The 24,120-nt window shown below is 61.6% G+C and overlaps 3 protein-coding genes across 10 annotated transcripts; all 3 read left to right on the top strand.

The window, feature by feature from the left end:
• Positions 1-343: 343 nt before the first annotated feature.
• On the top strand, positions 344-8,251 carry DMWD (DM1 locus, WD repeat containing). The gene is made up of 5 exons (XM_069457267.1): positions 344-873; positions 2,131-2,313; positions 4,373-5,644; positions 6,522-6,596; positions 6,949-8,251. The coding sequence occupies exons 1-5, from the start codon at positions 433-435 to the stop codon at positions 6,994-6,996; spliced, it is 2,019 nt and encodes a 672-aa protein (XP_069313368.1). The 5' UTR covers positions 344-432; the 3' UTR covers positions 6,997-8,251.
• Positions 8,252-8,679: 428 nt separating this feature from the next.
• DMPK (DM1 protein kinase) lies at positions 8,680-19,027 on the top strand. 8 transcript variants are annotated; one of them, XM_069458352.1, is made up of 15 exons: positions 8,680-8,997; positions 11,206-11,297; positions 11,572-11,655; positions 11,733-11,828; positions 12,438-12,586; positions 12,823-12,916; positions 13,218-13,424; positions 13,506-13,754; positions 14,450-14,535; positions 16,025-16,139; positions 16,844-17,001; positions 17,092-17,189; positions 17,356-17,402; positions 17,689-17,774; positions 18,126-18,298. In XM_069458352.1, the coding sequence occupies exons 1-15, from the start codon at positions 8,838-8,840 to the stop codon at positions 18,283-18,285; spliced, it is 1,881 nt and encodes a 626-aa protein (XP_069314453.1). In that variant the 5' UTR covers positions 8,680-8,837; the 3' UTR covers positions 18,286-18,298. The 8 variants fall into 8 exon arrangements, with proteins under 8 accessions (XP_069314453.1, XP_069314454.1, XP_069314451.1 ...); XM_069458353.1 differs by having other exon boundaries at positions 17,685-17,774; XM_069458350.1 differs by having other exon boundaries at positions 13,506-13,769.
• An 842-nt stretch (positions 19,028-19,869) lies between these two features.
• SIX5 (SIX homeobox 5) lies at positions 19,870-24,060 on the top strand. The gene is made up of 3 exons (XM_069458348.1): positions 19,870-20,695; positions 21,673-22,475; positions 22,755-24,060. Exons 1-3 carry the CDS (start codon positions 19,896-19,898, stop codon positions 23,363-23,365), a joined length of 2,214 nt encoding a protein of 737 aa, XP_069314449.1. The 5' UTR covers positions 19,870-19,895; the 3' UTR covers positions 23,366-24,060.
• Positions 24,061-24,120: the final 60 nt, after the last annotated feature.

The raw sequence follows: 24,120 nt of genomic DNA, 5'->3' as shown, positions 1-24,120 counted from the left end.
TTGGGAGTCTAAGGAGACATTAGGGTCACCTGGGGTCAACTATGACATCATGGTAAGGCTGAAATATGGCTGAGGCTTTTTCTTGCGGGTCCTTCCGTTGCTAGGCAAACCGTTCCCAGGGCCCGGTTGCTAGGGACTTGAGCTTTCTCATTGGCTGCGTCCCTTTCCCCAGCGGGTGCCGCCTCTGCAGCCAACCACAAGTCGGTCGAGGCCGCGAAGGCCGCGCCCACTTTCTAGCCCCGCCCACAGCTCCAGAACCCCCCCTACCCGAACAACGGCAAGAGTTCGTCCCGCCTCCCGCCCCGGGTGCCAATCGAAGAGGCGTCGCCCGGGCAACGACCCCACCTTTTCCGGTGCGGGTCCGCGGCTTCCGGCGGGGGGCCTGGCGGCGGGCGGCGGTCAGGCAGCGGCGGGGCCCGGGGGGCGCCCAAGATGGCGGCGGGCGGCGCAGAGGGTGGCTCGGGCCCCGGCGCCGCCATGGGGGACTGCGCGGAGATCAAGTCGCAGTTCCGCACCCGCGAGGGCTTCTACAAGCTGCTCCCCGGCGACGGCGCCGCTCGCAGGTCGGGTCCTGCTTCTGCCCAGACCCCGGCGCCGCCCCAGCCGCCGCAGCCCCCGCCCGGCCCTCCCTCCGCCTCCGGCCCCGGCGCTGCGGGCCCAGCCTCGTCCCCACCGCCCGCAGGCCCTGGGCCCGGGCCCGCGCTGCCCGCCGTGCGCCTCAGTCTCGTGCGCCTTGGGGAGCCGGACAGCGCTGGGGCCGGGGAGCCACCCGCCACGCCCGCGGGGCTGGGCTCGGGGGGAGACCGCGTCTGCTTCAACTTGGGCCGGGAGCTCTATTTCTACCCGGGCTGCTGTCGCCGCGGAAGCCAACGGGTGAGCGGCCTACATCGTGGGGCCTTGGGTGTGGAGAGGATGGGCGTCCCAGAGGAGTGATAGGAGGGTCCCCGAATTCACATGTGGCCCTGAGATAGGCATCCTAGATGTGATGGACTTCCCAGGGGGACACGATTCTTGGAGGTAATGCAGGATTCCGAAAGGTGATGGGAGGCCTCCGGGGCGCTGGGCATCCTGGAGCTGATGGGGGAATCCCCCTCCCCGTTATGCGTAGGGGTTCTGGGATGGAGAGTGTTCTGGATGTGATGGTGCTTCTGAGACGATGTGGTACCCCTCAGATTCTGGGGTGGCAAGCTTTCTGCAGGTGATGGGGAATCCTGAGCTGATGCAGGCTTGGAGGTGATGGAGAACCCAGAATTATTGCAGCGTGGAGGTGTTGGGAGGGGTCTTGAGACTTAGGGAGCCCAGACATGAGGGGAATTCTGGAAGTGATGGAGGCCTTAGAGGTAATGGGGATGCAGGAGTTGAATGGGATCCTAGAAAAAAATAGAGACCTGGAGATAATGAGAGTCCTGGGGGAAATGAGAATCTCTAGGCTGATGGGATTGCTGAAGCGGATGAGAGGCCCTGGTAGGGGAAATCCTCAGGTGTGATGGGTGCCTTTAAACTGATGTATGTCCCAGAAGGGTCAGACCCCCTGGAGTTTATGGTGGTCACCAGAGGAATGGGGATCCTAAGAGCTGAGAAGTGATGAGTGTACCTAAAATGTGGGGGATCATGAGGTTTGACGGGTCCCTGAATGGTGATGAGGGTCCTGGGGTTTAGGGACTGCAAAGTGAGGGGAATCCTGCGATGTTGCACTTTAGAGCCCTGGGGATTTGGGTGACCCCACGGTCTTGGGGTCTTGGGATATTTTGGTACTAAGTCCCAAGGGAGTTGCTGAGGTTATGGGGACGGGACTGGAAAGGAATTGGGGAGCTCAGGGACCGTGAGGACCTGAACCCTGATGCTGTGGGCAAGAGTGCCCCTGAAGTTTGGGTTGGAGGGTCCAACTCTGGGGAAGTACTGTGGTCTGGGGGGGGGGGTGCCCTTATAGTCTTTTTCTCCTACTTTGTCTGTGACTTGGATCCCTTTCCTGTCTGTGGTTGTCCCCTCTCTCCCCACCCACCTGTCCTCCTGCCCACTTCCCTTGGGGATTTGACTCTGCTTCCTCTTAGTGGTTTTCCCCAACCTCAGCACCCTCTTCCTTCCTCTCAGTGGTATATGCCATTAACTCCTTTTCTTTCACCACTCAAGTCCATCGACCTCAACAAGCCAATTGACAAGCGGATCTACAAGGGCACCCAGCCCACCTGCCATGACTTCAACCAGTTCACTGCTGCCACGGAGACCATCTCCTTGCTGGTGGGCTTCTCGGCTGGCCAGGTGCAGTACCTGGATCTCATCAAGAAGGACACCAGCAAGCTATTCAATGAGGAGGTGATTGCAGCCCCCGGAGCCCAGAACTGCTCCCCCTTCCCACCCACACACTGTTTGCCATTAGGCTGCAGCTGCCAGGGGAGCAACGCAGGCCTCAGAGGGGCAGGATGAAGGAGAGATGGGGAATGGGGTGACAGCAACTAGTAATGACAGCTGCGCCTGCTGTGCCCAGGCCCTGTGCTATATTAGCTCTGTGCCGAACACCTCAGTCCTTGATGTTTCCTCAACCAATGGGTAAGGAGTTGTGATGCCCATTTTGCAGATTAGAGAACTGAGGCTAGTAACTGATTGGGACTTATCTGATGCCCTTGCTTTTCAAGTCGTGGGCTCTGTGGGCTTCAGATTGAAACCCTGGTGCACCATTTACTCACCATGTGACTTTGGGAAGGTGACTATTCTCTGAGCCTCACTTTTCCTCTTCTGCAAAGTGGGATTCTCATCCCTACCTCACAAGACTGCTGCTGCAAAATCATACATGGAGATTGCTCAGTCCTGGGCCAACCTGGCACATGAGGAAATGCCAGTGAACGACCTTATCCGCCGCCAGGGCCTGCTTTTGTCCTGTATCTAGTTCTCTCTGGTCCCGAAGAGGTGTTCCATAAATATTCTCAGAATAAGCGAACGGCTGAAGAAAGTGAGTAGAACCATGAATGGATTAAAAATTCATTAGCAACTAGTTATTGAGCATCTGTTCTGTACCGGCACTGTTCCTAGCCCTAGGGAGATCACATTTCAGGGACTGAGGGACAGAAGGCCCTGCTCCTGTGGAGCTTTCAGTCTCTCTGGGGACACAGACAGTCATCGAGTTCAACGTACTGGATGCCAGCAGGTGTTATGGCCCGTGGGGCAAAATGCCTCAGGGAAAGGGGCTGACGGGTGCTTGGTGAGTTTGATAGACTGGTCAGGAAAGGCCTCACTGGGAGGTGATTGGGAAATAAAGACCTGAAGGAGGTGAGAAAAGTTACCTGGGGAGGGCCATTGAATGGAGGGGACAGCTAGTACAAACTCCCCGAAGCAGGGCCGCAGAAAGGCCGGGTGGCCAGAGCAGCGATTGAGGGAGAGAGGATGGTAGATGAGTCGCACACCGTAACGGAGGGGCTGGCTCGTGCAGAGTCTGGAAGCCCGTGGATAAGACTTTGCCTTTCTCAGCCAGAGCTCACCTGACCCACAGAAGGCAGAAATGATTCAAGTGATTATTTGCTGAGTTTTCCGGAGAATGGGAGGCAGCTTGGATCCTGGGGAGAGGAGTTCATTGATGATGGGCAGTGGCTGCCCGGGGGTGTTAGGGCTGCGCGGGAGCCCTGGGTGAGAGGCTGTGCCATGTTCAGAGCAGGACAGGGCCAGGTGCTGGCTGATACTTAACAGCATCTCTCTGGCAACTGCAGAGAATAAGCAGGCCCTGGGAGGGGCGGCCTGGAGGCCTGTTAGGGGGCACTGCAGGCTTGGTGGCACCTGGGGTGGGTGGACCGGGGTGGTGAGAGGAGGTCAGGTTCTGGGTGCATTTTGAAGGTCGAACCCACAGGATTTGTTGAGGGATTGAATGTGAGTTGTGAGGAAAAGAGGGACAGAGACACCTAGGTTTCTGATATAAGCACCTGGCAGGATGAGGTTTTCATTCATTTGTCCAGAAAATTCCTTTAAGGTGCCTCCTCTGTGTACTGCTTCATAGGACAGTGAACCAAACAGACAGCGACCCTTCCTGCAGGAGCTGACATTGCGTGAATAAACTTTTGCCTTAAGCCTGACATGGTGAAGATGGGAGAAGGGTCAGACAGGTAGAGGACAGTTCTGTGGCAGGCAGGACTGTTCTCTCACCTAAGATGGGACATCAAGGCTCCTTGGGGCCTCCTCGCAAGCAGCTCTCCTTCCCGTGTGTTCCCATGGCCTGGTATCCGTCTCCCTCAGTTTGGGAGCCTCTCTCCGAGGAGGGCCCGGGCCTGGCTTGGCACCAGCTGTGTGACAGGGCCCTGTCTGAAGGCCACTTGGGGGAGCCGGGATACAGAGGAGGTCTGCCCGGGTTTGTTGCCATGTCCCAACCCCACCCTGTCTCTCCTGACAGCGGCTGATCGACAAGACCAAGGTGACGTATCTGAAGTGGCTGCCTGAGTCAGAGAGCCTGTTCCTGGCGTCGCATGCTAGTGGCCACCTGTACCTATACAACGTCAGCCACCCCTGCGCCTCAGCCCCGCCCCAGTACAGCCTCCTGAAGCAAGGCGAGGGCTTCTCCGTCTATGCTGCCAAGAGCAAGGCGCCCCGCAACCCACTGGCCAAGTGGGCGGTGGGTGAGGGCCCCCTCAACGAGTTTGCCTTCTCGCCCGATGGCCGGCACCTGGCCTGCGTCAGCCAGGACGGCTGCCTGCGCGTCTTCCACTTCGACTCCATGCTCCTGCGTGGGCTCATGAAGAGCTACTTTGGGGGCCTGCTCTGTGTGTGCTGGAGCCCTGATGGCCGCTATGTGGTGACAGGTGGTGAAGATGACCTGGTCACCGTGTGGTCCTTCACGGAGGGCCGCGTGGTGGCCCGGGGCCATGGCCACAAGTCTTGGGTCAACGCTGTGGCTTTTGACCCCTACACGACTCGGGCAGAGGAGGCGACAGCAGCAGCCAACGGTGACGCAGAGCGGAGCGGCGAGGAGGAGGAAGAGCCTGAGGCTACGGGCACAGGCTCGGGCGGGGGTGTCCCGCTCTCCCCGCTGCCCAAGGCCGGCTCCATCACCTACCGCTTTGGCTCGGCAGGCCAGGACACGCAGTTCTGCCTGTGGGACCTCACTGAAGACGTGCTACACCCACACCCGCCCCTGGCCCGCACCCGCACCCTCCCTGGCACGCCTGGCACCACGCCGCCAGCTGCCAGCAGCTCGAGGGGCGGCGAGCCTGGCCCAGGCCCCCTGCCCCGCTCACTGTCCCGCTCTAACAGCCTCCCACACCCGGCAGGCGGTGGCAAGGCAGGTGGGCCTGGTGTGGCCACGGAGCCAGGTACACCATTCAGCATCGGCCGCTTTGCCACGCTCACACTGCAGGAGCGGCGGGACCGGGGGACCGAGAAGGAGCACAAGCGCTACCACAGCCTGGGCAACATCAGCCGGGGCAGCAGTGGGAGCGGTGGCGGTGGGGACAAGCCCAGCGGCCCGGCCCCCCGTAGCCGCCTGGACCCCACCAAGGTGCTTGGCACTGCACTGTGCCCGCGCATCCACGAGGTGCCACTGCTGGAGCCCCTCGTGTGCAAGAAGATTGCCCAGGAGCGGCTCACGGTCCTCCTCTTCCTGGAGGACTGCATCATCACCGCCTGCCAGGAGGGCCTCATCTGCACCTGGGCCCGGCCGGGCAAGGCGGTGAGTTCCCCACATCGGCTTGCCCGGGGCCCAGCAGGACCCTTGGTGGGAAGAGGCAGGCATTGGCAGAGAGAGGGCGTTGTCACTGTCACAGCCTGTGGCTCTGTGGGATGAGGGGAAGTCATGGAGATCTTAGCGTCCCGAATGGGACCTCTCAGATCTTAGAGTAAGGGCACAGTCAGCAGAGAGAAGGTGGGGTGTAAGCGACAGCTGCCAGCTGCCATGGTGGGGCCCCCGGCCAGCGATCTGAAGGGCAGCCAACAGGCCCAGCAGGGCCACGTCTTAGCGCCTGTCACTTGAAGCAGAATCTATTCTCTGCAAAATCTGGCTTTTAAACGGTGAAGCTTTTTTGAGCACTTCAGGCCAAAGCCTTGGGAGCAACTCTAGTGTTGAGCCTGTGGGCGTGGCTTCCAGCCTGGGGTTCGAAGCCCTCAGGGTCCAAGCCTGCTGCTGAGGCCCTCCCTGCTGGAAATCAGAGGCCTGGGTTCCTCCCACCCGCTGTGTGACCCAGGGCAAGTCACCACCCCTCTCTGATCTCCGACTAGTCCTCACCTCGTACAACAGAGAGCCTTTAAGATGGGCAGTGGGTGGATGTGCCTGCCTCCTGGGTGGCTGTGAGGTTCAGAAGGTCACAGTAGGCACAGTACAGGCCTGGCACCTTGTAAGTGCAAAGCTTGTCTCAGATGTCTCCGTCCCTTAGGGTTGGGCTCAGGTGCCCAGATGTGAGGGCTGCAGCTCTGTTCCTGAGATCCCTGGTGTTGGAATCTTAGAGGCCTGAGTCCCTAGAGCTCAAGAGCACAGTGTCAGAGCCTCAGAGGCAAGGGTGCTGGGACTGGGGGAGTCGGGATGAGTCCTGAAAGACCCTCTATTTCCCTAGTTCACAGACGAGGAGACCGAGGCCCAGACAGGGGAAGGAAGTTGGCCCAGGTCACCCAGCAAGTCAGTGGTAGAGGTAGGACTGCCCCTGAGTTCTTTCCCCCAGCATCTCAGGATCCCCCCGGAAGTCAGAAGGGGACCCCAGTTTCCCCCTCTCCTCCCCAATCCCGCCCCATCCCACTGTCCGGTCAGGGTCTCCCAAGGACTGTGATCATTGTGTACGAGTGCCGACTGCCAGGTCAGGGAAGCTAGCTGAGATGCGAGTTCCCCAGCCCAGAGCAGCGGCCTTGAGGGGTCTGGGGTGGACTGAGGGGCAAGGCCAGGGTGGCAGCAGCCTTGGGGACTCTAGGCTGGCCCCTTCCCCACGGCACTGCTGGAAGCCCCGGCGGTCTCTAACCCGTCCTGTCTCTCCCTCTCATCTTCCCCAGGGCATCTCCTCCCAACCAGGCAACTCCCCGAGCGGCACAGTGGTGTGAAGCCCTGGATGTCGGGGTCCCCCACCCCATGCCCCCAGCCTTCTAGCCATAACCCTCCCCGCCGACCTCACGGATCAACGTATTAACAAGACTAACCATGACTGATGGACTGCTCCTGTCCCCTGTCCTGTGCAAATTTTGGGGGTCCCCCAGACTCACCAAGACACTGGGGGGATGTAGTGGCCCTTGTGGCCTCAGCCTTGTCCCCACCCACTGCCAAGTACAATGTCCCCTTCCTCTGAAACATCAGTGTTACCCTCATCCCTGTCCCCAGCATGTGACTGGTCACTCCTAGCGGGGAAACTCCCCACCCGCGAGAGCCCCAGCTCTGCAGTGTGCCCTCAGTTGAGAGGGCAGGGCAGGGGGCGGCCCACCCCTCGCCTGCCCCCCTGCCCCCCCGCCCCCGTCCCTTGCTATTGTCTGTGCTTTTGAAGAGTGTTAAATTATGGAAGCCCCTCAGGACCCTCCCTGTCCCCCAGGACCTCTTATTTATACTAAAGTTCCCTGTTTTCACAGCGCTCTGTTCCCTTTGGAGGTGGCGTAGAGGACGTGTGTGTGCTTTGCTGTCCTATAATGAGTCCACTTTAACGAAAGGAAGAGGGCAGGCTGCCTCCCCGGCCTGGCACCTCCCGCTCCCTTTTAATAGCAAGAAAAGTTGAAGCCCGGGGAGGGGACAGAAGGGACAAGGGCAAGGCACAAAGCTGGTGACCGAGTGCCAGGGGGCCCTTGGGAAGGAGAGGAGCATCCCTGTCCCCATTGTCTTGAGAGGAGAGGGCAGCCAGGCCCCCCCTTCAGAGTCGTGTCAAAACTGTCCAAATCCTCTACTCCAGGGGCCTGTGGGGGGGGTCCCAGTCCTTGCATGCTGGTGCCTCAGGCCTGTCCCTGCCAAGGCCCGGGCGCCCGGTGCCAGCTGGAGGCCATGATTTCCACTCGGGAGAACTGTCCACCCAGGAAAGAAAAGCTAAAATCCCTCCCAGCTGGCGCTCGGAGCGGGGAGTGGTGTCTTCCTGCTCCACCCTCCGCTCCCCCTGAAATGTTTCTGTTTCTAATCCCAGCCCGGGCAGGAATGTGGCTGCCCGGCCAGGGGCCAAGAAGCTATTTTGGGGTCTCCTTTGCCTGGGGAGGGCCTGCTCCACCGCTTGCCTCCCCCAGGCTTTGGGCAGCAGGTCACCCCTGGTTCTGGCTCCTGTGGGTGTCCCCTCCCAATCCTCTCTTCACCCTCCCTTCCCCACCTCCTGCCAAAAAAAGAGTAAAACAGAGGGCCCGAGGGCTAAATTTAACTGTCCCAAAGTCGGAATCCATCGGAATCCATCGCTGAGTCACCGAGAAGCTGCCCTGCCTCCTGCCCCCCTTCCCAGGCGTCAACCCCTTCTCCCCCCAGCTCTGGGGCTTGGTGAGAGCAAGGGGGGGTGGGTACCGGATCACTCTGGGCCTCGACTGGCCCCTTTAGGCAGTGGGGGGGGCTTGTTTTGGAATCTCACACCTGTAGCTCTCTTCTATGCCCTGCCTTTTCGTTGGAGGGGGCAGTGTGAGGGGTGAGATTCTCCGTTGTTGGTCAGTTCTCACCCCCAGTCTGGCACGGAGGGTTCTGCGAGCCCTGGAAGGAGGTGGGGGCTGGCTTGTGAGGGGTTAAGGCTGGGAGGCGGGAGGGGGGCTGGACAAGGGGTGGGGAGAGAGGAGGAGGCAGCAGAGAGAAGTGGCCAGAGAGGCCCAGGGGACAGCCAGGGACAGGCAGACATGCGGCCAGGGCTCTGGGGCCTGGGCAGGGGCTGCCAAGCCCCGTGACAGGAGGACCCCGAGCCCCTGGCCTGGGGAGGGGGCCATGGTGCTACCTGGCTGACATGTCAGCCGAGGTGCGGCTAAGTCAGCTCCGGCAGCTGGTGCTGGACCCCGGCTTCCTGGGGCTGGAGCCCCTGCTCGATCTTCTCCTGGGCGTCCACCAAGAGCTGGGCGCCTCCGACCTGACCCAGGACAAGTACGTGGCTGACTTCTTGCAGTGGGGTGAGTGCCTGCCTGCACGGGCTCCCCCAGATCGGGTGGAGAGGCAGAGGCAGAGATGGGGCTGGGTGCAGGGGCCTGGCCGCTGGGGGCAGGATGGACATGGGGAGATCCTCCCATTCCAGGACCTAGAGCTTAGACTTGGGTCCTGGGGCAACACGTCCCTACCCCGTGTCACCCTGGGGGCAGAGTAAGGTCAGCCATGACTCAGAACCACAGCTTGGGAGTCACAGCAGACTGGGCTGGGCACAGCCTCCCGTGGTCTCCTGCACCCCCTCCCTGAGTCTAGGCCTAGTGACCCTCCCCCCCAATATGGGCCCTGTGGTCCTCACCCCTGGTTTCCCACAACACGGGCAGGCCGGGAGGGACAGCATGTGGCAGCTGCCAAGGGTGCGGCTGACGGGCAGGTGTTCGGCGCCAGCCTCTCCAGCTGCCCCAACAGGTGCCCAGGCACCGGGAGGGTGTGGTGACTCACGCAGGCCCTGGGGGAGAACCAGCTCTGCAGACAGGCGCCACCAGCACTCCTTCATCCCCTGGATTGAGGAGGACCGACTTTGGGTTCCTCTGGGTGTGACCCTTTTCTCTGTAGGTCCTACGGCCTGTCCCCAAGGTCTTGGTCCCTACTAGCCAAGGAATGGTTAGCCCACCATTTCTTCCGGCTCCCCACGTCTTGTAGTTCTGGTTCAAGACCTCCAAGCTCCTAGCTTCCCACAAAGTCCCTTCTTTTGAGGTCTTTCCAGGGCCTGGGGACAGGTCCAGAGGGAAGGTGCATCACCTTCAGCTTCCTGCCTTGTCTGCCCCCTCCCCACCCTTCGGTCCAGGACTCGGGCTCACATTCCTGTCACCGCTAACTCCCTGCCACTCTGGCCCTCCACATGCCTGGCCCTCAGTGGCTTGCTTGTGGTCTTCTGCCTGTGTGTGTCACTGTCTGTCCGCCTTCTGCTGCTCCCTCTTGTCGTGTGTGCATCTCTTTTGACCCAGGCCCTGCTCCTGTCTCTCCTCCCCCATTTCACAGATGAGAAGGTGGAGGCCCAGAACCAGGCCACTCCGCCTCTGCAAGAACCTTCCGCCACTGCCCCCCCAGCCTTTATGACTCTCCCAGCCTCCCTCATGCAGAGGATGAAGTCGGGCTGGGAGGGTAAACTGAGACCTGGGGTGGGGGTAGGGGGTCTGGCTGTCCTGTGAAGAGCACTCCTTTTGTGGCCTGAGCTGCATCCTGCGGCCCCTCCCCTGCCAGGCCTCCCGGGCGGGGGAGGGGGCCTGGGTTCCCGCTGCCTTAAAAGGGCTCAATGTCTTGGCGCTCCCTCCCTCCCCCGTCCTTAGCCCTGGCTGGTTCTTCCCTGCCGGCCCACTCTCCCTGAAACCCCAGAACCCCACGGGTCCCCCTCCTCTGTAACTCACCCTGTCTCCCCTCTTTTCTGCTCACACCCTTCCTCTCTCCATCCTGCCTCCACTTCTCCCACCCCCTAGGAGTCCAGGCTTCTCTCCCCACAGTCCCTGAGTCTCTGGCATCCAACCCTGGCCTGTCCTCCTCCCAAACTGCCCTGTTTAATGTTCCTAGTTGTACAGGACCTTAGCCTCTCGGAGCCCTGGTCGCCATCTGTGACTAAGGGGTAGTACTAAAGTCCTCCTGGACTTGGTGGGAGCTCTTGAGTCCAGGATGGGTGTCCAGGCTGGCTTTGTCCCCTCCAATTCCTTCCCCCAGCCCCAAATCCAGGGTTTCCCAAAGCGTGGTCCAAGAGCCCCCTGCATTTGAACCTGGAGGTACTGGTTACAACTGCAGATTCTGGGCCATAGTCCAGGACATACTAAATGAGAGCCTTGGGGTGGGGCCCGGGGAGCCATCACCTGGAGTTGCGAAGGGCCTGAAGCCCAGGGGGGTCTAAGAACAGGGTCTTATTTCCTCTCCCTGTTCTTCAGCGTCTCCCCTTCTGCAGACATTTGTTAACCCACCCCCTCCACTCTGCCGCCGCTGGAGCCCTGTGGCCCAATGCCCTGTCCCAAAAAGGGGTTCCCAGGCATCTCACCTCTATGGGAGGGCAGTTTTGGGTCCCCCAAACCTCACAGTGTTTGTGTGGGGATGTCCTTGGGAGACAGTCCTAAGGTGAAGCTGAGAGGCAGAGAGAAGAGAGACTGAGAGACAGAGGGTGCGACTTCCCCCTAGTCTCCAGTGTCTATCCTAGTGACCCTGGGTTCTCCCCCACACCCCAGCGGAGCCCATCGTGGGGAAGCTTAAGGAGGTCCGACTGCAGAGGGATGACTTCGAGATTCTGAAAGTGATCGGACGCGGGGCGTTCAGCGAGGTGAGCCCTGAGTGGCGGGGAGAACTCTGCCCTCGGAGATTCGGACTTTATTTGTGGTGGGCGGGGCATAGGATTTCGGGGCGGGGCCTTAGAAATTGATGAATGACTGAACTTTAGAACCTAGGGCTGGGCTGGGGGCGGGGCTTGGGGCCAGTGGGTGTGGTGCTTCGGGGGGCGGGGCCACAGCTGGGTGGAGCTGGGGGTGGAGTCTGGTCTGGGAGCCCTTCTGTTTTCTCCACCACCTCCGCCCCTGTCACCCTGTTTCGGCCTTCAGGTAGCGGTGGTGAAGATGAAGCAGACGGGCCAGGTGTACGCCATGAAGATCATGAATAAGTGGGACATGCTGAAGAGAGGCGAGGTGAGGGGCAGGGCTGGTGTGGGGGCCCGGAGGGTCTGTCCCCGGCACCTGCTGCAGCTCCGCGTGGTGCCCTGCAGGTCTCGTGCTTCCGTGAAGAGAGGGACGTGTTGGTGAATGGGGACCGGCGCTGGATCACGCAGCTGCACTTCGCCTTCCAGGACGAGAACTACCTGGTGAGCCCCAGGCCAGCGTGGCCAGGAAGAGGGACAGACGCCCACGCTGTCAGTTAACGGGCGGCGGTGGGGAGAGGAAGCTCTGGGGTTGGGGGAGCTGCCCCAAAATGCCGCGGGGCCGTCTCTGTGTGTGGTAGGAACTTGTCTCAGGTAGAAGAGGAGCCCCTTTACCTGGGAACCTGAGAAGGGAGATGGTGTCCCTTACTGTTCTTTTCCTGGGCTGATTCTGGGGGACTCTTGTGTAAAGATGCCTCTGTTGGGGGAGTCTCTTACCTGGAATGCGACAGCTCTCCAGCAACTCTGTCTGGGAGCACTGACGGGGCAGGGAGTATCTGGGGCCTATACTCGGCGTTGGGAGGTCTCCTTTCCCTGAACGTCTCAGAGGGAGTGAGTCTATGTCCAGTGACATCCTGGGAGTGGTGGGGGTTTTTTTGGCCGGGGTTGAGGGGATGCTGTCCGATTTGGGCTGGGAAATCTCTGGGATTCTCTCAGGGCTGGGGCTGTGGGGTCTCTGCCCAGGGATAGGGTGTCTTCGGGAGTCTTTGTCCTGGGACGTCAGCGGTTGGCGCCTAGGGGGACTACCGACCACTCATGACACGCCTCCACCAGTACCTGATCATGGAGTACTACGTGGGCGGGGACCTGCTAACGCTGCTGAGCAAGTTCGGGGAGCGGATCCCGGCCGAGATGGCGCGCTTCTACCTGGCCGAGATAGTCATGGCCATAGACTCTGTTCACCGGCTGGGCTATGTGCACAGGTGGGCGTGGCAGCGCCTGAGGGGCGGGGCCCGGAGAGGGATAGCATACCTCCAAGGTTGGAACTCAAAAGGGACAAGGCTTAGAGAGGGACCTCCTTGGTTGGGGCCCACTGAGGGCGAGGCCTGGGGTCCAGAATTGTAGAATCCCCACGGGGCGAAACCTGAGGAGATGTGGGAGGCGGAGCCTTGCGGGACGGTGGGAGGAATAAGGGATGCTCACTTATCCCTCCGTGCAGGGACATCAAACCAGACAACATCCTCTTGGACCGCTGCGGCCACATCCGCCTGGCTGACTTCGGCTCCTGCCTCAAGCTGCGGGCAGATGGAACGGTGAGCGGGTGCGCCCGCCGGCCGTGGGGCAACTCGCCGCCAGTGAGGGGAGGGAGGTGCAGAGTGTGGGGCTGGGGCACCGGGTCGAAGCTGGGGTGGGAGCGGGACTGGATTTGGAGGAGGAAGGAGGAGGCGACCAGGCCTAAGTGTGCTGTGCCTTGTGGGGGGAAGGTTTAGACCAGGCAGAGGGGAGGGCGGCAGCATTTGGGGCGTGGTTAGGAGGGGGCCGGAGCTGGTGGGCAAGGTGCAGCCAGAGCCCAGAGGCGTAGGACCCAGCCCAGCTCTGGCCCTGTTGGCGCAGGTGCGATCGCTGGTGGCTGTGGGCACCCCAGACTACTTGTCCCCCGAGATCCTGCAGGCTGTGGGCGGCGGGCCCGGGCCAGGCAGCTACGGGCCGGAATGTGACTGGTGGGCGCTGGGCGTGTTCGCCTATGAAATGTTCTACGGGCAGACGCCCTTCTACGCCGACTCCACAGCCGAGACCTATGGCAAGATTGTCCACTACAAGGTAAGCGCAGCCCCAAGGAGCCCCTGAACTCTCTGTGCTTGCTCCCAGCTCACCTCCCTCTTTCCCTTTCCCCCTGAACAGGAGCACCTGTCTCTGCCACTGGAGGACACAGGGGTCCCTGAGGAGGCTCGAGACCTCATCCAGCGGCTGCTGTGTCCCCCGGAGACAAGGCTGGGCCGGGATGGAGCAGGCGATTTCCAGAAGCATCCTTTCTTCTTTGGCCTTGACTGGGATGGTCTCCGCGACAGCGTTCCCCCCTTTACTCCAGACTTCCAGGGTGCCACTGACACGTGCAATTTTGATGTGGTGGAGGACGGGCTCACTGCCATGGTGAGCGGGGGCGGGGTAGGTACCCACAGCGCCTGCTCGGCTGAGCGAACCTGCCCATCCCCGCTGCATAAAGTTGGAATAATGACGGTGCCTACCTGCTGGAGTCCTGAATCATTCATTCCCCAGAGCACCTGCTGTGCCCACCCAGTGTGTGACCTAGGCCTACGGTCAGTGAGGGGACACAGACAAGTCCCCAGACAATGAGGTCCCTGAGTGATCAGGGCTGAGATGGGAGAGTGTGGGGGCGGGGGGAGCTTCTGGCCCAGCATGGAAGGTCCTGGAGGGCTTGGAGGGGGCGCGGTGTGTATCTAAGCTGAGACCTGGAGGGATGGGGGAGGCAGGAGGGGACTGTTCCTTCCTTAGGCCATCTCTCTCTCCACTGTTTATTTAGCAAGCTGTCCTGGAATGCTTGCGCAGCTCCGGGTGCCCTTCTGCTGGGCATTCTGGGGACACAGCACTGACCAAATCACCCCTGCTCCCTACCCTCATCCACTTGAAGTCTAGACAAGTATACATTTTCATGTAGTGTGGCAAATGCCCTGAAGGGAGGTAAAAGAATATAAGAAAAAATCATGGCCACTTTAGATAAGCCCCGAGTTGGGGTTGGTTTGGGGGGAACATGTAGGCCAAGACCAGAAAGGGGTGAGAGGCGAGCCCTGACAACTGCTGGTCACATCCGTGGGTCTCTTGTGTAGGAGACACTGTCAGACATGCAGGAAGGCGTGCCGCTGGGGGTCCACCTGCCTTTCGTGGGCTACTCCTACTCCTGCATGGCCCTCAGGTAAGCTCTGCCCTGCAAGGCCACCAGAGTCCCCGGAGGCTGCTTGGGCTTCCAGTGTTCTGGCTCGTCGTCGGACCGTGGATTTGCACAAATCAGTCTTGGGACCGAGAACTCTTAGGAACCCAGAGTTGTAGAATCTTAGAGTCTCAGACCATAGGACTTTAAAATTTTAGATTCAGTTGTAAAACCTCAGAGCCACAGACTTGGCCTTCCAGAATCTTGCAACTGTTGACTTTGACATTTCTAGTAGAGTCACGGGGCCTCAGAATCTTAGAAAATAATAAATTGAGAATTTTACAATCAATTTCAAAAGAACACAAACTCATTGAGTCAGTTGTATAACAATAAGGCCTTTAAAAATATTAATTATGTAAATAATGTATTGCTTATCACAAGTAAATTAGAAAATACGGGTCAGGAGCCAGGTGTGGTGGTTCATGCCGATAATCTCAGCACTTTGGGAGGCCAGGGCAGGAGGATCACTTGAGGCCAGGAGTTTGAGACCAGCCCAGGCAACGTAGCAAGACCCTGTCTCTACAAAAAAATAAAAATAGAAAAATTAGCCAGGCGTAGTGGTGCACACCTGTAGTCCCAGCTACTTAGGAGGCTGAGGTGGGAGGATCCCTTGAACCCAGGAGTTCAAGATTACAGTGTGCTATCATGGTGCTACTGCACCCCAGGCCTGAGTGATAGAGTGAGACCTTGTCTCTAAAAATAAAACAATGAAACAAAAAAGAAGGGGAGGTCGATCCCTGAGCCCACTGCCCAGCAGCGGTCCCTGGCTCACAAATGCGCAGACACATATTCAACAACTGGGAGAACAGGTGGTTTTCTAATCAGCTTTTGTTACGGGACAATGTGTGACAAACACCATTCCTTATCATTAATGAACAACAACATGATTCTGAACCACTGTGTGGTATCCTGCCTAATGGCAGGTCAGGATTAACTCATCCTGTTACATCCCAGGTGCATGTCCAGGTTAGATAGGTCCTTGAGACATATTCCCACAGGAAGGATTGCTGGGTCGGAGGGGACATCCTCTTCATATTCCTGGGGAGGGTCTGTCCTTTTCCCAGTAGCTGAGTGTAAGGGGGTGTGCTGATATCTGGAGTCACACTCTTGGGATCCCACGCCTAGTCTTAAGATCACGGTTTTGGAGGGTGGCCAGAGCTAGGCAGTCTCCCTCATGGGGTCCCCCTCCCTGTCCTGAGGCCTTAAGGAGCGGGATCTGCAAAGGGAAGAGACAGCAGACCCTAGAATGGGTGTCTGGACTCCAGGTCTCTGCAGAAGGTTTAGAAAGGGCAGCAGTTCCCAGGGGCCCCAGGCCATGGGAGGGGCAGGCTTTTCCTAACCAGAGGAGGGTACTTCTCTCTTCACTCTGCCCCTTCCCCTCCTCAAACCAGGGGGTCTTCAGGCTAGGGAGTCCTGGTTCTCAAACTGGGGATGGCAGCCTCTCTCCCTCCCCGTGTCCTCTTCCTCTCCCCAGGGACAGGGAGGTCCTCCCAGGCCCCACACCCATGGAACTGGAGGCCGAGCAGTTGCCTGAGCCACATGTGCAAGCGCCCAGCCTGGAGCCCACGGTGTCCCCACCAGAGGAAACAGTAAGTTGATGGAGGAGAGGGTCGGTCAGGGATGAAGGAAGGTGAGGGCTTCCAGGCTGGCATGTGCCATTGCCCTCTGGGAGCTTGCTGGACAGAAGCGGACAGAAAACCTGTAGAGATGAGCTTACAGTAGTTGGGAGACAGTCCCTAGGAAGAAACTACAGCAGGGCATTCAGTGCGCATGTGCACATTCGTGGGCGGGGGGGATTCTCTGAGGAGTTTATCTTTGAGCTGAGCACTGGCGAAGGAGGAGGAGCCACCCATGGAAAGAACAGTGCCAACCGGTCAGTAGAGAGAACCTCAAGGGCCAAAGCCCTGAGGTGGGAACACCAGGTAGCTCTTGAAAGCGACAGGGGGGTGGTATGGCTGAATAGTACCTGAGAAGGGGAGGGGAGGCAAGCTTTGTCCCCAGGGCACTAGGAGGCTGGCGGGATTTTGAGCAGTGGAGGGACATGGTCAAGTTGAGTTAGTGTTCTAGGACTAGCCCTTCGGTTCCTGTGCGGGTAAGAGAGGACCAGATTAAAAGCTGGAGACCACGGAGGGGCCTGGGGGTAGAGGAGGAGGAGGCTTGGATCATTGCAGGAGCTATGGGGATTCCAGAAATTTCAGGGAGTGGGGGAGTAAAGGACAAGCGAGGATCCCAGGCCTGGCTCCCAAATCCTGTGGGAGCCACAGGTAGCCCTAAGCTCCGTCCTCATACACAGGCTGAAGTGGCAGTTCCAGAAGATATTCCGGAGGCAGAGGCCGAGGCTGAGGTAACGCTGCGGGAGCTCCAGGAGGCCCTGGAGGAGGAGGTGCTCACCCGGCAGAGCCTAAGCCGGGAGCTGGAGGCCATCCGCACGGCCAACCAGAACTTCGCCAGGTCGGGGTCGGGGCGCGGGGACCCTTGGCAACCCTTTGCTGCCCCTCTCGCCGGGACTCAGCCGGGCTCACCGTGCTTACCTCCCCGCAGTCAACTACGTGAAGCCGAGGCCCGGAACCGTGACCTGGAGGCACACGTCCGGCAGCTGCAGGAGCAGATGGAGTTGCTTCAGGCCCAGGGAGCCGCAGGCGAGTCCCTCTTCCGCCCCCGTCCCCGAGGGCGCCAGGAGGAGGTGGGCCGGCTGTTCGGCGGGTGTGGACACCTGGGGAGGGGAGGGGCCCAGGCTGGGGCACGCCGCGCCACCGCCCTCCTCCGCCCCTCCACGCGCCCTACGCCTCTCTCTTCTCCTTCCAGCTGTCACGGGGCTCCCCAGTCCCCGGGCCACGGATCCACCTTCCCATGTAAGACCCTTCTCTTTCCCCTGTCTCAGGCCTGCTGCCCCCTCTGCGGATCCCCTTCCCGTCTCCCCGTCCATATTTAGGGCTCGCCCTACCTCTTTGTGGCTCCAGAGGGCAGAAGCCCTTCATTCAGCCCCAGATCTCTCTCGGTCGAGGTCTCTCACCACTTCCCCTCCGGGATCTCCCTAGATGCCCTCCCGGGCCTCGACTCCCCTCGCTGTCTCTCGCGCCCTGCCGAGGGCTGGGCTGGGCTCCGATCGGGTCACCTGTCCCTTCTCTCTCCAGCTAGATGGCCCCACGGCCGTGGCTCTGGGCCAGTGCCCGCTGGTGGGGCCAGGCCCCATGCACCGCCGCCACCTGCTGTTCCCTGCCAGGGTACGTCCGGCTGCCCACGCACGCCCGCCCGCCCGCCGCGCCCCCCGCCTCGCTCCACCCACCCGGCACCGTCACTGCTTTGGGGCAGCTCTGTCGGGCTCCGCCCACCGCGGGGAGGGAGAAAGCTCGGGCAGCCAATCAACACAGGCCGCTAGGAAGCAGCCAATGGCGAGTTCGTACGGGATTTGAGGCTTGCGAGCAAACCAACCACAGTTGCCGGCTGCTGGGGCCTGGGCCGGGGGCGGGGTGCAGGGAGGATTGTGGATCCACTTTTGGGTGTAGGCGGGGCGAGTCCTGGAGCCAATCAGAGGCCCATGTCACCGGGTGCTGATCCCGCCCTCTCGCCCGCAGGTCCCTAGGCCTGGCCTATCGGAGGCGCTTTCCCTGCTCCTGTTCGCCGCTGCTCTGGCTCTTGCCGCCGCCTTGGGCTGCGCTGGGTTGGCGGCCTACGCCGGCTATCTCGCCCCGCCCTGGCGCTGCCCGGGAGTCGCCTTCGCCCCCTGAACCCTAGAGCCCCAGACTGCCCTCCACTCAGGGCCCGTTGAAGGGCTGAGTGGCCCGGACACTACACAGAAGCTGCTCCCCACCGTACCCCCGTCCACACCCGCGTGCGTGGGACTTCGCCCCAGCTCCTGTCCTATGATCCGGGCCCGCCCCCTGGCGGCCGGGGAGGGAGGAGCCGGGTCTGCAGCCGGCAAATGGGGCTCGTGGGGGCTTTGTAGCCGGGAATGCCGCTGCTGCTGCTGCTGCTGCAGGGTGGGATCGCAGACCACTTCTTCCCTCCGGCCGGGCTGAGGCCCCGACGTGGATGAGTAAACTGCGGTCCTGAGCAGGCAGCAGGCCAGGCTTGGCCATCCATTTTTCACTCTCCACGCACTCCCACCCGCCGTCAGTTCGCAAATCCTCCTTGTGCATGCGGCCCTGCTCGCCGGGGAACGTTTTATTTCCGTGGCGAACGTTCGGCGCGACGTCTGCCCGCTTTCTTTTGCCAGCCCCGCTTTTTCGGGGACTCCCGCGCCCCCTGCTCACATGCGCTACTCGGAGCCACAGCTGGCTCCGCCCGCCTCGGAGGTTTGGATATTTATTGATCTTGTCTTGTCCTCCGACTCGCTGACAGGCTCCAGGACCCCAACACCCCAATCCACGTTTTGGATGCACTGAGACCCCCGACATTCCTCGGTATTTATTGTCTCTCCCCACCTAGGACCCCACGCCCGACCCTCGCGAATAAAAGGCCCTCCCGACTGCCTAAAACTCCGGATTCCTAGGTGTCCGCTCTGTTTGTGTTGTGGGCGGGAGGCTGCTCACTGGCCAATCAGAAGGCGAGTGGAGGCGGCCAATGGCCTGGCGGGGAGTTCGCGGGACTCAAGGCTGACGAATCAGGGATGGGGAGAGAGAAAACTGAGGGGCGGGGCTTCGGCGTCCGGCCACCCCGGAGGCACCGCCCCCCTGCCCAGCTGTGGCCCAGCTGTGCCACCGCGCGTGGAGAAGAAGGGGGCTGGGCCGGCAGCGCGCGCGGCCATCGTCTTCCCACTGCGCCTGCGCAAGCCACGCGCATCCGCTCCTGGAACGTAGGTTCAGAAAAGTTGCTGCAAACTTTCTAGCTCGCTTCTCCCGCCCCTCCTCTTGGCCAGACCCGCCCCCCTGCGGAGCCGGGAATTCCGAGGGGCGGAGCGCAGGCCGAGATGGGGAATGGGGGGGCCTGCAGAGGACCTTGGAGACGAAGGCGTGCAGAAGCTCAGTCCCGGGGTGGAGGTGGCTTCGCGCCCTTAGCTAGCCCTCCTGGACGGCCCGTTACCTTCTCCGTTGTCCCGATGGGGAAACTGAGGCCCTGAGCCTGAGGCACACGCGGGGGGAGGCAGAAAGCGCGGCCAGAGGCGGAGGGAAAACAAAGGGAGAATCACGGAAAGACGAGGAGGGGGACGGACACACACAGGGACACAGACCCGAGTGGAGAGCTGAGTCTCGCATTCGGGACTGGGGAGGGCCGCAGGGTCTACCAGGGGAGAAGCTCGGGAAGCTCGGGGGTGGGGGCGAAGAGGGGGGACAGGCGGGGGAAGGGGCTGGGGAAAGCCCGAGGGAGGAGGAGAAGGAGGGAGGAACTTCCCAAAGTTGCAAAACATGGCTACCTTGCCTGCGGAGCCGAGCGCGGGGCCGGCGGTCGGGGGGGAGGCGGTTGCGGCGGCGGCGACCGAAGAGGAGGAGGAGGAAGCGCGCCAGCTCCTGCAGACTTTGCAGGCGGCCGAGGGTGAGGCGGCGGCGGCGGCCGGGGCCGGGGCGGGCGAAGCGGCGGCGGGAGCAGAGGACCCGAGGTCCCCGGGCGTCCCCGAGTCGTCCCCCGAGGCTACTGCCGAGCCGCCCACCGGCCTCCGCTTCTCGCCCGAGCAGGTGGCGTGCGTTTGCGAGGCGCTGCTACAGGCGGGCCACGCCGGCCGCTTGAGCCGCTTCCTGGGCGCACTGCCCCCAGCCGAGCGCCTACGTGGCAGCGACCCGGTGCTGCGCGCGCGGGCCCTGGTGGCCTTCCAGCGGGGCGAGTACGCTGAGCTCTACCGGCTACTCGAGAGCCGCCCCTTCCCCGCCGCCCACCACGCCTTCCTGCAGGACCTCTACCTGCGCGCGCGCTACCACGAGGCCGAGCGGGCCCGTGGCCGTGCGCTGGGCGCAGTGGACAAGTACCGCCTCCGCAAGAAGTTCCCGCTGCCCAAGACCATCTGGGACGGCGAGGAGACAGTCTACTGCTTCAAGGAGCGCTCCCGCGCCGCGCTCAAGGCCTGCTACCGCGGCAACCGCTACCCCACGCCGGACGAGAAGCGCCGCCTGGCCACGCTCACCGGCCTCTCGCTCACGCAGGTCAGCAACTGGTTCAAGAACCGGCGACAGCGCGACCGGACCGGGGCCGGCGGCGGCGCGCCCTGCAAGAGGTGAGGGGACTCGTGCGGGGCAAGTCTCGCTTTCCCGGCGACATTCTATCTACCAGCCCTCTTCCCGGGTGCCTGCTGCTGGGGTCTGCGCGCCGGACTCCTCGGACACCTCCCGCTCACACCCTCAGGCGTCTGTGGAGCGCAGGAACTAAGCGAGGATGGGACATGCACCCGCCTGGGCCCCCTCCCCGGGTGTCACTGCTCACGCGGAGGCTCAGAGACCTCTTCGCGCTGTTCCATCCAGGCTCCAGTCCGTGCTCGGGACTTAACTGGGGGGAGGCAGTGAGAAAATAGGGGGCTCTTTGGGGGCTGCGGAGAAGCAGGAAGGGCTTTTGCCCACCGCAGCCTATGTAGGGGTTCCTTTCAGGCCCCCTTTGCAGCCTGGCCCTCCCCTGGCCGTTACTCTTCCCCACCCACTCCTACACCCCCCAGGGCCCAAACAGCATGGCCTGTCGTCCGTCTTTGTTGTGAAACGTGAACCCTCCCCAGCTCCGGTTTCCCTGTAACCCAAGCCCTTCCCCTCCCACCCTGTGGGCCCGGCCTCTCGGCCTCTCACTCCCTTCTCTGACACCCCGCGGGGAGGGCACAGGGAGCTGAGCCGGCGCCTGCTCCTCACTCCGGGACACTCGCGGGCTTGTCTACTTTCCGCCTACCCCAGGAAACTTCAGGGCAGCCTGGGTGCTCTGCCTCTGCGACGCCGTGGCCAAGGCAGTGGCAGAGCAGGGCCTCTTCCCTCCCCATCCCGTCCAGCCTTAGCTTTTCTGCAATGGCGTCAATGCAGGGCTTGCAGAGGGCCCTGGGGTCTTGGGATGGTCTCACAGAGATTTCATGACCCCAGAAAGGGTCCACAGAAGCTTGGGCTGGGGAAACGTGGGGAGGCGGTGGGCAGCCTGTGCTCTGGTAGAGCAGCTTGCACCTGGCTCTGTGCAGGAGCCCAGCTGGCTAACGGACAGCTTAACGATCATTTCTCCTGACAGCGAGTCTGATGGGAATCCCACTACTGAGGATGAGTCCAGCCGAAGTCCTGAGGACCTGGAGAGGGGGGTGGCCCCAGTGTCAGTGGAGGCCACTGCCCAGGGCTCCATATTCTTGGCGGGAGCCACCCCTCCTTCACCGTGCCCCACCTCCTCCTCCATCCTGGTGAATGGGAGCTTCCTGGCCGCCAGCAGCTCTCCAGCGGTGCTCCTCAATGGCAGCCCTGTCATCATCAACAGCCTGGCCCTGGGCGAGGCCTCCAGCCTGGGCCCCTTGCTACTCACAGGGGGCGGTGCTGCCCCTCCTGCACAGCCTAGTCCCCAGGGGGCCAGTGAGGCCAAGACCTCCCTGGTCCTGGACCCTCAGACTGGGGAGGTTCGGCTGGAGGAGGCTCAGCCTGAGGCCCCTGAGACCAAGGGGGCCCAGGTCATTGCTTCAGGGCCAGCCGGAGAGGAGGTCCCAGGAACCCTCCCCCAAGTAGTGCCTGGCCCCCCGCCAGCTGCCACCTTTCCTCTGACCCCAGGACCAGTGCCTGCTGTGGCTGCTCCACAAGTGGTGCCAATTTCCCCACCCCCTGGGTACCCAACGGGCCTGGGCCCCACCTCCCCACTGCTGAACTTGCCCCAGGTCGTGCCCACCTCGCAGGTGGTGACCCTGCCCCAGGCTGTGGGGCCACTGCAGCTGTTGGCAGCCGGGCCAGGCAGCCCTGTGAAGGTGGCAGCTGCAGCAGGCCCTGCCAACGTGCACCTGATAAACTCTGGGGTGGGCGTGACAGCCCTGCAGCTGCCTTCGGCCACTGCTCCAGGTACCCACTTCTGCCTCTCGCAGGCCTGGGTGAGAGCTGGGAGAGGGGATTGCAGTACTTAGAGGGGGAGGGGGCTGTCAATGGGCTTCGGGGGGCATCTCACCCCTGGCAAGTCCCAGTACCCTTCTGTGCCAGGGCTAGTGCCCTGGCTGCAGCCACACGGGCTTGGCTCTGCCTGGAAGGGGCTTGGCCACCTGCCGCCCAGTAGCATCTCCCCCTCTGTTCTGCCAGCTGCTTCTGGCTCTGACCTTGTGCTTGGCCCGTCTCTTCTCCCCACAGGAAACTTCCTCCTGGCCAACCCTGTGTCTGGCAGCCCAATCGTGACGGGCGTGGCTGTGCAGCAGGGCAAGATCATCCTCACGGCCACCTTCCCTACCAGCATGCTGGTCTCCCAGGTCCTGCCTCCAGCCCCCAGCCTGGCCCTGCCCCTGAAGCCAGAGACGGCCATCTCAGTGCCTGAAGGAGCCCTCCCGGTGGCCCCCAGCCCCGTTCTCCCGGAGGCGCACGCCCTGGGCACGATTTCTGTGCAGCAGCCACCACCCACCCCTGCTGCCACCTCTGGTGCCAGCCTGCCCTTCTCCCCAGACTCCCCTGGCCTCCTGCCCAGCTTCCCAGCACCCCCACCAGAGGGGCTGATGCTGTCACCTGCGGCTGTACCCATCTGGCCAGCAGGGCTGGAACTGAGCACAGGAACAGAGGGGCTGTTAGAAGCCGAAAAGGGGCTGGAGACACAGGCCCCTCACACCGTGCTGAGGCTGCAGGACCCTGACCCTGAGGGGCTGCTCCTGGGGGCCACAGCAGGGGGTGAGGTTGATGAGGGGCTGGAAGCTGAGGCCAAGGTCCTGACCCAGCTACAGTCGGTGCCTGTGGAAGAACCCTTGGAACTGTGACCCAGCCTGGCCCGACTGCTCTCCTGACAATGGTGCTCAAGATGCAGGGACTGGACCTGGGAGGAGGGAACCTCTCGGAAACACAGTTGCTGCAGTCTGAAGATTCCACACACACTACGTCCTAGCCCAGTTAACCTCTCCGAGCCCTGGAGGTGCCTGGGGGACTTGCCCCTGTCCTCTCCCTGTCCAGGGCACTGTCCCTTTCTGGATGGGAGGCCTCCTCTGTTACAGGCCTCTCCTTACCCTGCCCTGCCATATTTGTGGGGCGATCTGGGACGTCCTGACCCAGGACTCTGCCCCCTCCACCTGGTACTGGCTGTGAGCTGAAAACCCGGCCACATGGCTGGGTTTCCAACCCCCACGATCCCTCTCCCTGTCACTCCCTGAAACACTATTAATAGCTCCACTGATACCCAGTGTTCTCACAACTGCTTGGAATCCAAGGATGGGGGACAGGCAGTGCCCCGAGGCTGACAGACCCTCCCCTAGCCCGGCCCTTCCTGCTGAAAAGGGAAGCCCGGTGTGGGCAGGGCGGGGGCTGCTCCACTAGCTCCCCCAGACTCAAGCCGTCGTTATCACGTCCAGCCCCAGACCAAAGATTCCCTCATCCCTGGGGGCAACTCTGACCCCTGTGTCCAGTTTGTATCCTAAATCTTTATTTTTCTAGGACATGTTATGCCTCCATTTCAATTAAAGTTACCAGACAAGAGAACTACTAGGGGTTTGAGCTTCCTTCCAAATGACCTGCCCAAAGC

This window comes from Eulemur rufifrons, chromosome 24, assembly GCF_041146395.1.
Source record: "Eulemur rufifrons isolate Redbay chromosome 24, OSU_ERuf_1, whole genome shotgun sequence".
In the NCBI taxonomy this organism is placed as follows: domain Eukaryota; kingdom Metazoa; phylum Chordata; class Mammalia; order Primates; family Lemuridae; genus Eulemur; species Eulemur rufifrons.
Note: the sequence above shows the minus strand (reverse complement) of the source record. Positions and strands in the feature narration are given on the sequence as shown.

Coding starts and splice junctions, on each gene's coding strand:
- SIX5 (XM_069458348.1), top strand. CDS start 19,896: ATGGCTACCTTGCCTGCGGAGCCGAGCGCGGGGCCGGCGGTCGGGGGG. Junction 20,696..21,672: donor GGCGGCGCGCCCTGCAAGAG/GTGAGGGGACTC, acceptor TTCTCCTGACAG/CGAGTCTGATGGGAATCCCA. Junction 22,476..22,754: donor GCCTTCGGCCACTGCTCCAG/GTACCCACTTCT, acceptor TTCTCCCCACAG/GAAACTTCCTCCTGGCCAAC.
- DMWD (XM_069457267.1), top strand. CDS start 433: ATGGCGGCGGGCGGCGCAGAGGGTGGCTCGGGCCCCGGCGCCGCCATG. Junction 5,645..6,521: donor GGGCCCGGCCGGGCAAGGCG/GTGAGTTCCCCA, acceptor CTATTTCCCTAG/TTCACAGACGAGGAGACCGA. Junction 6,597..6,948: donor CCAGCAAGTCAGTGGTAGAG/GTAGGACTGCCC, acceptor CATCTTCCCCAG/GGCATCTCCTCCCAACCAGG.
- DMPK (XM_069458350.1), top strand. CDS start 8,838: ATGTCAGCCGAGGTGCGGCTAAGTCAGCTCCGGCAGCTGGTGCTGGAC. Junction 12,587..12,822: donor CGGCTGGGCTATGTGCACAG/GTGGGCGTGGCA, acceptor CCCTCCGTGCAG/GGACATCAAACCAGACAACA. Junction 17,190..17,355: donor TCAGGCCCAGGGAGCCGCAG/GCGAGTCCCTCT, acceptor TTCTCCTTCCAG/CTGTCACGGGGCTCCCCAGT.